Raw genomic sequence first — 14,946 nt, forward strand, 5'->3', positions numbered from 1 at the left:
TCAACACAAAGTTTAACCATATATATATCACAGGGAAAGAACCTTCACTAGATTCTCTTGCTCATCTCATCCATTCAAAGTTGAATACTTGAATATTCTGACCTTAATCTAATGGGCAATAATGTTCAACCCAGTATATGGCAGGTATAGAATTGTTAAAATTTCACATGAACTTGTAAACAAGAAAGCAGATAATTACTAATAAATATTCTGGACAATATAATTTTCTTATTGATGGAACAGAAGTGGCTCAAACTTTATAAATTAGATGTATCATAGTTGAATCCTCACTATTTCAGAAATAGGTTAATTGAAATTCAGATACACATAAAAAACATTTTAGTACATCCTTAATATTAAAATGCTATTTTATGACCAAATGACTTTTAGGTCTTGATTGATCTTACAGCCTTAATTTCCATGGAGTAGAGAATTTTTCCTTATAAGTAAAACCTCGTTGTTCAGAAAACAGAATTTTTATTCATCTGATAATACAGTGGTGAAATGTTAAGACAGCACAACTTTGTGACTAAATGGAATAAGTTTGATCACACAATGAAAAAACAAAAGAAATCAACACAAGAAAGAATGATGTATTTGAGAACATTTTTAATAAATAATGTGACAAAATTACTTTTCTGATTATTGGTTTTCAGTATGCAAAATTATGGCTAAAAATAAGAGGTTTCTTACATGAACATAATGAAAACATTAATCACATGGATTGTTCCCTTAGTACTGCACACCCTTTCTATGTAACTTTCAAATTATCTAAGTGAACACATTTAGTTTTTGGTGAACACCAGCTTTTTCTGTGTGGTTCAGTTTTGTTTGGCTTTGTTTTCCAGTGGGGTCAGGCCTGATACCTGTGTATGAATAAATGTACATTTTTTTCTTCAAATAGCACCAATTATCAAGTCAATGAAATTCATATAACGACAAAAAAGGATCATAAAAATCTACAGTCAGAGGGCATCATTTGGCAATTCAAAGCAAGTAATGCCTCTCTTTGAGCTTATAAGAAAATCTTATAAGTTTCAACATTGGCCACAACAAACTTAAACCTTTTTTTTCTTTAGGTCCAGGAAAAGTAAGAACCATTGGGTTCATGGCCCACAATAAAGTATGCACGTTACTTCACCACCTGTCATCATTCAAATATTCCAAATACAAACATAGAGCATTAACAAAACAGGTTAAAAACGCTTCTCAACACTTTTTTCAATAAGACAAAAAAGGTTAATAGTTACAATGGTTTACAAATAAAGTTTAGTGATTGTGCTTTTAAAACCAAAAAAAAAAAAAAAGATTAAAAACAGTGCATTACAAAAACAAAAATCAAACTTCCTTAAGTGGCACTTCTGAAAGTTGAACTGACACTACCAGAAGAAATTTAGGCCAGTTAAGATAGGGATGTCCTTATTCAATTGGTCATTAAAAACATCCATTGGTTTGTAATATGCATTAATAATTGCATTCGATTGAAAAATAGAACAAGGTTTTTTGCTAGGCTTATTTATGACAATGACTAGACAACCAGAGATCCAACTGGCTTATCCCTACTTATCCAAAAGTATATTTCCAGTAAGAATATACTTCCATGATTGAAATGAAGACAAAATAAAGTACCACCAGGGGTTGCAAAGAGTATATATTTACAATGTTTCTACCCCATTCAAATCGACTTGTGGTTGTTCTGCATGTATTCTATTTTATTTTCTCCCAGCAGAGGGTGGTATGAAAGACTGACTTTAAAATCATGTGAAAATGAAATATGTTTTAATTTGCAGTAGCAGTTGGTTATAGAAAGATTATATCTTGAGAGCCCTTGCCATGAGGTTGATTAGTCAATTTTGTATCTTTGATCAATACTTTGCTATAAAATTGGCTTGATATAGAAGCAGTGCAATGCCATATCTCAGGGGCAAAATGCAAACGAACTGTTTTGTTCTCTCTTGCTGGCTGATGACTGAAGCAAGAAGTCAAGTACTTCCCTTGCTAGAAGTAAAGTGTAATGGTTTGTTCCAACAGCGAGGGGAATAGGGAAGTTCTTCATAGGGATAAGGATCAAACAACAACAATAAAACTCCAATAAAATTTTTAAAAATGGTATTCCAATAAGAGGAATAAAAATGACAATTTTTACACTCTGATTGCACTGAACATTGTATCTGGCGTCATGTGTCATCAGACAAGAGGCATCTTGAGAGATACTTTTCACATTGGATCGCACAAGCCTCTCTGGTTGTCTTCAGCTTTCAGTTTCCTGTAAGAGATAAGTTTTTGGTAAATTTCAAAATCAATCTTATAGTCTTATCTTTATATGGATGTATACGTTTTTATCCTTACAATTTGCGTTTCTTCCTTCATTCCCTGGCATACGTTAAAAAGTGCTCATGGCAACTGATTTCATTTGTCTTTATAGCTGGTTTTGATAGAAGATCCAGTAGTTCTCTACAAGCACCAAACTGTGTTCTACACAATGTTGCAGTATTGGGGTATGTGGGGCAGGAGCGAGAGGGGCAGCAGAAGGTGGATTTCTCTACTTACCCCGTCCCCAACTCAACATTATAGCTCAAATTTTATTGGTTTAAGTATTAGAGTTATTTTTGGTAACTTTTTGTCCCCCAGAAAAGTTCTTCTCCTCAAAAAGACAAGCACAACTTATAAAACAGCTTCTCATCACAACAACTGCAAGAAGAAAATCTTATTCCAAAATTCAAAATCAAGATGTTTTGGGTATTATAGGAAATTCAGTTAGATATTATGCCTTAAAATTTTTCATCTTCTATTCTTAAAAGTTTAAGATGAACGTTCATTTAACAATCTACTTGGGTTTAAATATATTTGTAAGAAGAGAAATTTGTCCTCAACTTGTTTGTTATTATTATTAAATGGAGGAAACATGGTCTTAAAAGTTGGTTTATTTTGACTTACTGCCAATTCTACCTTGTATTGCTATCTATAAATTCCAACAAAGGAGTATATGTTTGACTCAAAGAGTGTTCTCTTCTGGGAAGGTTAATGTCAAGGATCATGTTCTCATTGGCAGAAGAATTAAGGTGGAAGATAGTTGGTCCAATCAGTTAGATTAACCCCAGTGATTACTAGGGTGGCAGATAACACAGGCTAAGCACTCTCATTTACATCCTTATAACTCTGTCACCTTACTAGTTTTTACAACGTACTACAATACAGAACTATACAATATATTATCTAGAGAAATAGTTCTTATTTCCTAACAACATGTTTGCCATATAAACTTCTTATATGAATATCTGCAGATGAACATGACCTCTAGATCCAAAAAGAAACTGTGATCACCATTTAAAACATTGGAATGCATTTCAAGAAAATCATTAAATTCACAGAAGTTTAGTCTCTGGTATCACTAACATTGGCATTTGTGGTAAAACAGAAACATTTCTGTGGCCTGATACATATTTCTAAATTTGAGGCTGATTTAATAACTAGCATAATGCTGAGGAACTTGGAAAAAATTATAGATACCTCTAATTCTTCATTATTATCTTCTCCTCTTTCATATCCTCCAAGAACCTGCATTTCTGCAATATTTCTTCGACCTACATTTGCTTGTTCTCTTTGTCTGCTTCCTGATCCTCTTGATGACATTGAGCTTGAAGAACTAGGATCTCTGGGATTATTTGATGTCGGAAAAGTAGGTCTACAGTAAGGTAGAATATCCTCTGTGTAATGAAATATAGTAAGTGCATATGAACACCATTATGCATTTTCATTGTATAATGTATCATCACTTATGTCTGTAATTTTGAATGGGGAAGCACCAGTGTTTTTGAGGAGTAAGTGAGGATATTTTATAACAATAATTGAAAAGCAGCATTGTCATGAAAATGAAAATAACAAGTCTTGTCTTCCTGGTAGTGGTTGGCATTCAGGTTGGTTTCACTCACAAGCTCCTGACTACCTCAAACTCACTTGGGACCAAATTCATTAAAAGAGGTAAACCAAACCTAGAATCAGACAGAGCTTCCAGTTCTCTCCTTCACTATGTGATATCCAATTATTTTAGGCCTCAGTTTCCACTTTTCTAAAAAAAGTATTAATAACATGTACACCCAGAGGAGCCCCTAGTGTTGCTGTAAAAAAGGAGATAATGAAATCTCTATGCAAATTATGAAAGATCATTTTCCGGCACTGATAAAAACAAAGCCCAGTTTCCTCAAACTACCAAAACAGAATCAAGCCCAGGTTCACTTTCGAGACAACCTCCATGTTAACATTGCATTTACATTGTGGAACCTTGAATCTCAGAAGTTTGCCACATCGCTAGCTCAAAACACAAGCCACTCTAATTAAACACCATCTTCTGAATTTCTATCTTCTTACTGCTTTAAATTTGGTGCTGCTTGTATTGATGCCTCCACCAGTTGCTCACTTCTCTCTAAAGCCTGTTCCCTCCACTCTTTGGACACCAAACACATGAAAAACCAACTCTTCTATATTCATTTCCCCTCCCCCTCCAAATGCTTCTACTGTCCACGCTGCCTGGATGCAATCTGATTTCCCCTGAGGTTTCCACACAAGCTCTCTCCAGTAGAATGAGGAAGGTTTGCCTCTTATCCCAACTAGCACCAGTTCGAAGTCAATACTCCCTGACCTTTGCACAAAACATTCTCTTCCTGGGAAGGTCAACCACTCTACTAATGTCACCTGTTTAGTCCTCCTTGATGGCACCTTTCTCCATCCATTCTACTCATTACAACTTGTACCCATCATCCAGGTTCTGACTTGCTGGGGTCTCACAGTCCATGAAGAACACTGTTCCTGCATCCTTGCCTCATAGCACTTGGACTCCTGTGACCTGCATCTTCTGTCCCTGTTTTACCAATCTTTTTCTCTCCATTGACTGTAATTTTTGTCAATCTACAATATAAAATCTGTCTTTTGCTAAAAACTTTCCTGTTAAGCCTGTGCTCTACATGAATCAACACCTTCTTTCTGTCCTTAATGCTCAACAAAGCTTCTTGAATTTAGACTCAATAGTGGCAGATGCAACTCCCATTTACTCTGGATCGCACTGAAATCTATGCATGCCCACATTACCACTATGAAAGAGAAAACTCACTGTTGACTTTGAAAATGCTAATCATGTTTCAGCCCTTATGTCTCTGGACTTCTCGCTGCCTTCATCTGGAAACCACTATCAATTTAAACATCACTATTCCCAGCTTCTAGTTCTCTTCCTTCCTGGACAGTTTTCTGTGGGCTCTTCCTATAGGGTGCCTCATACATGTTGATGCCCTGCAAATTTCTACTTTTACCCTAGTGTATACATATACATTTTTCTCCCACTCACTCTGGGTAATTTCATCCATTCTCACAAATTGCAACCTTTTCTAGAATGTAACTGTCATGGGGGCAGGTATTTTTCTGTGTTTTGTGTTTTGATATACTCTCAACTTGACATATAACAGGTCATTGATAAATAGTTTTGAGTGAATGAGTGGATTTAATTACTATTTTATTATGATAAATCATTAATTTATATTTCCAATTTTTGAATTATGTTGAATACTTCCTCTTAAGCGTCCCTCAAACTCACTATGTCGAACATTGACTTCATCATGTCCACTCCTTTCTTCTCTTCTGGATTCTCTAATATAGTTAATGACAACACTAATTATTAAGAAAACAAACACAGAAAACGGAAATTATTTTAGAGTGTTCCCTGCCTTCCAACAACCTTCCGGCACTCCTTCAATGTACCTTTTCCACACATTCAAATATACACAGGTGAGCTTGACTTTTAACACAAAAAAATGTTAATGTTGAATTTTCCCACTCACTCATCTCTGTTCCTATAGCCTGGTTTATATTCTCCACATCTCTTGTCCAGGTGTTGCAAATATCTTCCAATAGATCTCTGTATCTTGAGCTATTCCTCTCTAAAACATATTCACTCAGCTGCCTTCTTATAGGAACTACAGACACTCTATGACTTAAACTTACATTTACCTCAAGAGCTTCCTCTTTGACCACATTTACTATCTTAGTCACACTGAATTTATAATCTTCTTAATGTACCTCAATGCTTTTCATGCTGAGTTTCTCTGCCAGAACAATCTATTCACTCTTCTTACTCAAGTAAAACTCCACCCACCCCGGTCACTCAGCTTATGTGTTATTTCCACCAGGAAAGATCAAGAAGTCGTTTTCTACCTCACGTCCCCACAAGACTGGGCTAACTGTCCCTTCTCTGGACTCTCAAGTATCACAGCATCATAAATGTTATACCAAATATGAATATGTCTGTGAATCTACAGATAACCTGTCTCCAACTCTGACTGTAAGCTTCTTGAGGTCAAGGTTCATACTTACACATAAATCTCAAGGCCAGTACAATGCTTTATACCACAGTGGATGTTTGATATATGTAGAAATAAATTGAACTAATTGAGGTAAATGTCAGCAAAACAATCAGTCATTCAAGTCTAGAAGACCACTCTCTTTAATTAAAAAATGACTATTCATTACACATGTAAATCAGGGTGCCTCTTTCATTTTAAATAATGTCAACTGAATTATGAAGGTGAAAATTATAGCAATGCATAGAAACAATCATTTAATGACACATATACGCAGAGTTATGGTTCAAATCAGAATTTGAGAAAGCAAGACATAAAATAATAATCTGGTCAGTGTAACTCAGTGCTCTCCATGAAATAGGGTCCCTTGTTTCTAGATTAATAGTTCCAGCAATAGTTCTTTAGTTAGAAATATTTTTATAACACAAAGGACAACTTATTAAAAGTCTAAAGATTGATAAAATAATTCCATCTCTTTGTTCTAATTCTGTATACTCCAATATCTTTCCAGGTTTGTAAGTTGTTTTTTCTTCCCTGAAAAATCCCACCTGCTTTGGAGGAAGCTTACTTGTAGCAGCAAATTGGTTTATACTTTCAGGCCACATATAAACTTCATAATTTATGTCATGACATTCTATTTATAAGTCACTACTTGGAGTATAGAATAGATCAAAGAGTCAGAGTCAGATCACATTTTGCTTAACTGATAACAAGCAAGCTAAGTTTTTCAAACTTTGGATTATGGTAATAACACCAAGTACTTTGTGCTCATATAGTGGGGGTGTCCACCCCCACTCAGCACTTTGTTGCTGAGTACATGCCTAGATTAGGAGTTCAGGCTTCCTGTCACATAAGAGAGTGAAACTGACTCCCATTTTGAAAGGACATTGCTAATGACCAGGTGCCCATAATAAAAAGAATGAGAGTTTGATGTCTAATTTTATCACAACATATCTATTAAAATACAGCAGTAGTTGTACAGGCTTCTCAGATTCATTACCCTACCACTCTTTTCTGACTATGACCAATCTTCCCTTGATTATATTTCTTTCTCCTAAATGGTTTCTATTCCTTAGTATCTAATAATGCTCAAATACACTATCCTAAAGCATTTCTACAAATTCTGCCTTCCTGGCAAACTTGTTCCCAGCCTCTTCTCTTCCCAGCCTTCTGAAAAGGGCTCATCACCTCCCTTCACGATGTCCATTTACTTTACAACTCCTTAGAGTCTGGCATCTATTCTGACTACTCTACTAAAAACAGTTCTAATACCACCCACAAATAACATATTGCAAAATCCTTAGGCATTCTCTCCCCATCCTCCACCTCCCGTTGACATCCAACTTTCAGTTCTGTGTGGCATTTTAGATTTCTTCCTGTCTTAAAATTTCCTCCTCCATTCTTTCTAGGACACTATTTTCTCTGGCTTAGAGAACTTGATTATTTTATATCTCTGGGTGGATCCATCTTGGTTTCCACTATAGAAAGTCATTCTTGTGCCTAGTCTTTAAATATAATCACTGCTGATTATTGGTGCATTGAAACTGGCTCACACGTTCTCAGCAAAAGAAGAGTAACCAAGTCTTCCCAACTCCACATTCACTGACTTCATATTAGCAGCTTGAAACCAGCTGTCTTGGGAGTAACTACCCAACAGAAGTATGTAAACGGGCACAAATTAGGATTTTGCTCTGTTTTCCTCCCAGAGAATTGATTGCTCAGCTTTAACCGATATATCACTGTTGATAATTTAGCCTTTGTAATTCACACAATTTTACTTTGTGTTGCTGTTTCTAAAATCCACTCTCTACTCACAACCTTGCCCCCTGATCTTTAAACTCAGTTGTCTAAAGTCTTATTGATTTTCTTCATATCTGTGTTCTTGTCAGCACCTTAATCCATTCAACATTGAAAATATTTTCCCTTAGAAATCTTTTCTGTTTTGTTTTCTTACATCGGTTAGTACAATTATATTCCACTAGTCAGCAGGGCCATCTAATTAACATTTGAGTAACTTCTGCTTTACTCCATAGTTTCAGTCTATTTTTCTACTTTCGATTAGTCACCAATTCCTACTGGCTCTATCTCTGACATGCCAGTGCAGGCTGTTCTCTCCTTTATTTCCCCACATACCTATTTTAATTCAGTGTTTTCCTATTTTATACCTAGATATTTTACAGTGACCTGATACTTTCATCTACTAGATTCCAGTCTCTTCCTTCACTATAGAGTGCTGCCAATTCTTTTTCTAAAAATCTGATTCTGTCATTTCTTGCTCAAAATTCTTTGCTGGCTCACCACTGATTATATCATAAACCTCACAGTCTAGAGTCACATTCCCAGCCTTGCCAATCTGGCCCAACCCCCTCTCTAGTTTTATCTTTCATTATCTGTGCCGGGCCCGAAGCAACCTATTCTCTGGTCAAACTGGAAATTAAAGTTCCCCAAACATAGGTTTTTACACTAACATGTTTTTTCTCCATTTATTTCTTTTATCTGCTATCCCCTTCTCCCTGTTTAACCTGTTGAAATCATGCTTTCCCTTAAAACCCAATTCAAATGACACCTCTCCAAAGAAGTCTTATATAATGTTGCGAATTTAATTTAATTATATTAAAATTATTTGAGTACATGCTTGTCTCCTCCATTAGAGACCAAATTTCTAAATCTTATCCATTTTCATATGGCTCACGAGAACCTAACAGTGTAACTTACAAAATATATGTTCAATCTATATTTATTTGCTGTATGAATAAATCGGTACCTTGGATGAGATGAGTCTTTGCTGGTGGAAGGTCGCGTTTTGCTGCCTTGTTTCCTCGTCCTTTCCCATCATTTTGCTGCTCCTGTGCTTCTCTGGTATCACCTGGATTTGTTCTCATATCTGCAACTTGTCTTCCATCCAATACTTCTCTCCCCTTGTAGCTGCCTACTTTTCTATCTGATGATCTGTCTGTTCTTGCTTCTATAGAAGGTAGCTTGGGTGCCATTACAGGTCGTACCTCCAGCTGTGCCTTGGATTGAACAGTGGGTGACTTTATAGCAGGTGGTGGCACTGGAGGAGGTGGAAGATCTAGAAAGAAAAATTTAAAATACTGTAAAAGTCTACCACTTACACTTAAATGTTAGTATTACCATTGGATTCACATTCAATTGTGAGGTAATACATCTTAAATGAACTGGAACATTTGAAGGCAATGAAGGAACAAGAAGATCAACAATTTCAATCTATCCTCATTGTTATATGGCACAAAAATAGTGAATCATAGAGCTGGGACTTAAAGATTACCAAGTCTTGGGATAGCTAGTATAGGCATATGTGCTCAAACTCTCTCTCCCCCAACCATGACAGATCTTCTTAATTGATTTCAGTGAAATGTTCCTGGTCCCAAATGCATACCCTTACTCTTCAGGCAACCACTTCAAATTGATTGAGGTTGGCACTTGAGTTGAGACGTATTTGCCATCTCTAATCTAGCCTAAATCTCTTCTCATTCTGTAAAAAGGGTAACTTGAACACACAGACCTTAGGTTTTCAACCTCAAATCTAGATGTGATCAGAGCTAGGACCAATGCCCTTAGATTCTTAATTTCTGGTTCAGTATTCCTTATATTATTACATTCTATTTTGTATTTATAATCTACCATCCATTGATGGGATTGCTGCACTTTGTATCTGCACCCAGAGGTTTTAAACCAGCTAATCTCTGGTATAAATGTAAGTTAATTTCATCTACCTATCACTTTATACACACTTTATGCACACATTTTTTATATAATTCAAAGTCTTATAGACATACCTAAGGATACAAGTAGGTAAAAATTTGATATCTAGAAAATTTACGTTCTTTAAGGGGTGCTACCTTTGCCCCCAGGTACATTTTAGGGAACAGAAATAGATATCCTAATAATAGTTGGAAAGTTAGAAGAATATGAAGAGATTCTAGTTTTAGGTTGTTCTGCCTATAGCATGGAAAGGTTTGAATAAAATTTGTAATAGCTCAGGTAAGTAATGATAGAGGATATAACTGCATTGGTGGCTGTTCAGATGAAGAAATGTATTTGAGAAAGGTTAAGAAAGAAAAATCAATATCATTTAATGATCAATGGAATCTAGCAGGGAAAGGACAGGAAAGAATCTAAAATGACATTTACGATTTTCACCATAGTTGACTAGGTGGATGACAGAAACTTCACTGAAGATAAGGAAGGAGGGGATGAGAAAGAGATGGCCCACAGAGGAAGAGGAGGAGTTCAGTTTTACAAAAGTGAAAAGGAGGAGACTTTGAAGTACCTAGACAGAGATGTTCAATAGGTTTTTGTACATAGAATCTGAGTTTCAAGAGAGGTCAAGACCAGAGATATAGAGATTTGGTAATTATCAGCATGGCTTTTTCAATCATGAGTTCAGAAATGGTAATGTTTTCAGATTTGAAGAGGAATACCTAAATGATGAATAAATTAACTAAAAAGTGTTTATGAAACATGTATTAAATGCTTAGTATTAAAAAATCAACATTCTAAACAAAAAATTTGCATTTAGATTCTAAAAATAAATCAAAAGTACATAAGAACTTGAAAGTACAACCCCTCGTATCTCCATCTCCATTTCAAATACTCAATATTGATTATGTGGAAGTAATCAGTTTGAATATGTTTGTATAGATCATTCCAGAAATTATTTAGACACACAAATCAGGCATATTTGTGTTGCATAATTCCATGGAGCATCATTCACATCAGGGACTATATAAATTGGCCACACCTTGGTGGTACAGTGCCAGTCTACTCACCCCTATGTGGTGGCAAAAAGTACCACGTGAAAATATGTAGCCTTTCTCTCTTATCGACATAAGGAGAATTGCACTTTTTTCACCTGTGTAGTTGTATACATTTCCCTATGTGTACATACAGCTCTACCTCTTTTTTTGAAAACTTCGTATAATCCTCTGTTTTATGAGTATATCATTATTTATTTAGCCAATCCGTACAGAGGAATATTTAGGTTGTTTCTGTATGTTTTACCATTACTGACAATGTTCTGTTGACTATCATTTACATATGCCAGCATGAGAAATTCTTGAATATTAAAATATTCTTAGAAATTCTTAATAGCAAATTAAGAGTTCTAGGACACAATCAGTGTTTCTTATTCTCATATTTTTTAAAAAAGAATTAATTTTATCCCTAAAGTAACTTTTTTTAAACTAATGTTATTTTGACATTACATGCTAAAACAAGGCATCGGAATTCACTGTATTGGTTTCTGAAAGCAGAAATTTTGAGGTACCGTCTTCCTACCAGCTATTTTACTTAGGACTCCATTATTAAAAGTGGTCCGTCCATCTTTTACCTGCATTTTGTTGTTGTTGTTAGTTCTCATGGCTCATTATGTTCTAGTTTCATATAAATAGCCTCTAAACATTACCTAAAATGGTGGCCAGAGAAAAGCCAATGTACTAACTTTCTCTTGATTCTACTAAATCACATTTTTTTTTGTCTTACAACATATATTACCAGTGCCATTGTGCCTGATTTTCCTCTTCACTACTTTAATGGATTTTTTAAAAAAACGATACTTAAAAAAAAGGTACCATCATGAGAGTCCTCCCTCATCTGCTACTTGTTTAGCAAAAATAACCAGAAAGAGAGAGCTAAAAAATAGACTGTCCTTAGTGGCTCAAAGCCAAGAGACCCAAGGCAGAGTGGTTCTATGTTCAGACCGAGCCTGGGACTGGCAATGAAAGAAGGAGAAAAGTCTAATTGAGAGCATACCTGGCAGCAGATGGAGTGAGTGCCTGCAGGCTCATTTCTGCACCATCTCCTTGCTACAGATTTAAACCCCAAATTGCAAACACAGACTATCAAGCTGGCACAAAGTAACTGCCACATCATAAAATCATAAAATGTCTGGGCTCCTCAGATACCAAAGCTAATGATTACCACTATTATAAGATCATACAAAATCTTGGGAATACAGGACTCTCGAGACACAATCTATTTCCAGAAGCTCTATGACACAGGCAGAAAATGAGAAGAGAACCCAATGGTAATTTTAAGAGTTCTAACTTCCTATATATATAATTGCTTCTGTATCTAATTGACAATGAGAGGTAAATGCTTGCAGGTTTTGCTTCTTATACAAATCGGTTACCAAATAAAACTGTTCAGGTATTATAAAATGATCATTGAGTCAAAGCAGGGATTATTATATTATGAACAACTTTATGTTTCACAAAGTGATAAATAGTACTTTCACCCAGTTCATAGCAAGAGTAACAAACAGGATCGTGGGCATGTTATATGTATGTACAGACTCTTTATATAATCATATAAACATCATTCTTTCTGTAATACTTCCCAAATACCAACATAATGTATATAAAGTAATATGTAAAGCACGTGCATGTAGACAGTTCTGCCAGCATTAACTCGCTATGGAGATCAAACACTCTATTTACTTAACCGCTTAAAGTCCCAAGACCTTGTAATTAATGATAAATCAAGTCAAAATAACATCATTCCAAAGAGGGTGGTGAATTTATAATTTATGAAAAGTAGGGCTAGAGAAATAATGTAGATTTGGTTTTTAAATCAAGTATGTAAATGCATCGAAAGGGTTGAAAAGAGGGGGTGGGAAGAATCTATTAGAAGGTCCTAGAAATGCACTTATGCTTGGCTTTAACTTGCAAAGACTCTGACTGATAAATATTCATATATTTTAATCCTACCCTTCATCTGGGTTAAACTTGTAAGCAGCAAATATGAAATAAGTAAATAGATTCTGCCTGTCATTGTGACTATAGCATACAGTACTCTGTTGTACACTGAGTACTCCCTGGGTCTCTAAGAGGTGTAGTATTTACATACAGAGTAAGGTACGGTCACCGTGCCGTGTGCCATCAGGAGGCTCAAGGGCTACTATAGGCTGAATTGTGTCCCCTCAAAATTCACATGTTTAAATCTTAACCCCTTGTGCCTCAGATAGAGACTGTATTTGGAGACAGGATCTTTAAAGAGGTAAAGTAAAATGAGGTCCTTGGGGTGGGTCTTAATTCAATCTAACTGGTTTCCTTATAAGAGGAGATTAGGACACACACAGAGATTAAAGGAAGACTGACTAAATACACAAGGGGACCATGGCCATCTACAAGCCAAGGAGAGAGGCGGCCTCAGAAGAAACCACCCTTGCTGACACCTTGATCTTGGACTTTTAGTCTCCAAAGTTGTGAGAAAATAAACTTTCATCATTTAAGTCACTGGTTTATAGCACTTTGTTATGTCAGCCCTAGAAACTAATATAGTTGACAGACAAGGATCATAGTAAACTACTCTTCATCAGCTCAGACACAGCCACTCTTTAGCCTTCTATATATAGTTTACAAAAGTTCTACGAAGCAAGTACATAATTTGAAGCATATTTTACAAAGTAAAGACACTACAAACTCAAGACTGATATATTATACTATATTCTGAAAATAGTTAACAAAGAAATTCTATTGATAGTCATCAAACTCATCCATCATAGTTAAGATTTTAATCATCAAAAAACAAAAATTAAAAAAAAACCCCTCCATGTCTTACGAACATGTTTAATGCATATTAAAAAAAATTTAATGTTTATTTTTGAGAGACAGAGAGAGAGAGAGGGGGGAAGAGAGAGAGAGAGAGAGAGAGAGAGAGAGAGAGAGAGAGAGAGGGCAAGGGGCAGAGAGAGAGGGAGACACATAATCAGAAGCAGGCTCCAGGCTCTGAGCTGTCAACACAGAGCCTGATGCGGGTCTTGAACCCACAAACCGGGAAGATTATGACCCGAGCCAAAGTCTGATGCTTAACCAACTGAGCCACCCTTGTGCCTCATGTTTAATGCACATTTTAACAACTGGCAACTCTAAATTCTTTCTTTTCCCCTCCCCTTTCTCTTTCTTAATAAATTGTACAAATTGTGTCTGCCACTGAGTTTCTTCATGAAATAGTCTATGATTTTTTCTTCAAACAATGCAGTATAGTATTTTGAGAAAATAATTTCTGAGAAAATGACTTTGGTTTCCATGTCATAGCCACTGCTAACAAGACTATGTGCATTTCTCTTATTCGATGCATAAAAAAGTATTTGCATTTACTTGATTTTACTTAATCAATATGTATTGTGGGATATGCATAAAGTAACACACATATTTTGGTATTTTTTTCTTCATCAAATCAGAAAGTGTCCAGAATTAAACTCAAGACTTTTTGGTACAATAAACATCACTAAGAGACAGATGGTTATCAAAATGCTGAAAGGAAGTTAAAGCTAAAATTGTAAAAATAACTTTAGTCATATCTCCTCATTTTATCTATTTTTATGACTTTGGGAAAATAATTATTGGCTTCTACAAGACTTTCGATCCGTGATAATTTTGCATAATCGCTTTTGTGAAACAATGAAAAATCCAAATAACATTTCAAATTAATGTTTTGGCTTTAACCATTTCAATGTAGTTCTTTGGTATTCTAAAATTAACTTTGAAAAAATAACTTAGGTGTTTCATCATTCAGTTTAACCGTTACTATTCCGGGATGAGTTAGAATTCATATTTAATTATTAAGCACATTG

At 35.5% G+C, this 14,946-nt stretch overlaps 1 protein-coding gene across 10 annotated transcripts in view; it reads right to left on the reverse strand.

Moving 5' to 3' along the window:
* Positions 1-592: 592 nt before the first annotated feature.
* The window catches only part of ROBO1 (roundabout guidance receptor 1), a 1,129,831-nt gene continuing 1,115,477 nt past the window's right edge, over positions 593-14,946 (reverse strand). For all 10 annotated transcript variants that reach the window (XM_019839543.3, XM_045036748.1, XM_045036754.1 and 7 more), the window contains 3 exons: positions 9,112-9,420; positions 3,511-3,707; positions 593-2,266 (listed from right to left, as the gene is read on the reverse strand). In XM_019839543.3, the coding sequence (XP_019695102.3) occupies positions 2,252-2,266; positions 3,511-3,707; positions 9,112-9,420 (521 nt within the window). In that variant the 3' untranslated portion in view covers positions 593-2,251. The remainder of the gene's footprint in view (positions 2,267-3,510; positions 3,708-9,111; positions 9,421-14,946) is intronic.

This window comes from Felis catus, chromosome C2 (assembly GCF_018350175.1).
Source record: "Felis catus isolate Fca126 chromosome C2, F.catus_Fca126_mat1.0, whole genome shotgun sequence".
Classification (NCBI taxonomy): Eukaryota; Metazoa; Chordata; class Mammalia; order Carnivora; family Felidae; genus Felis; species Felis catus.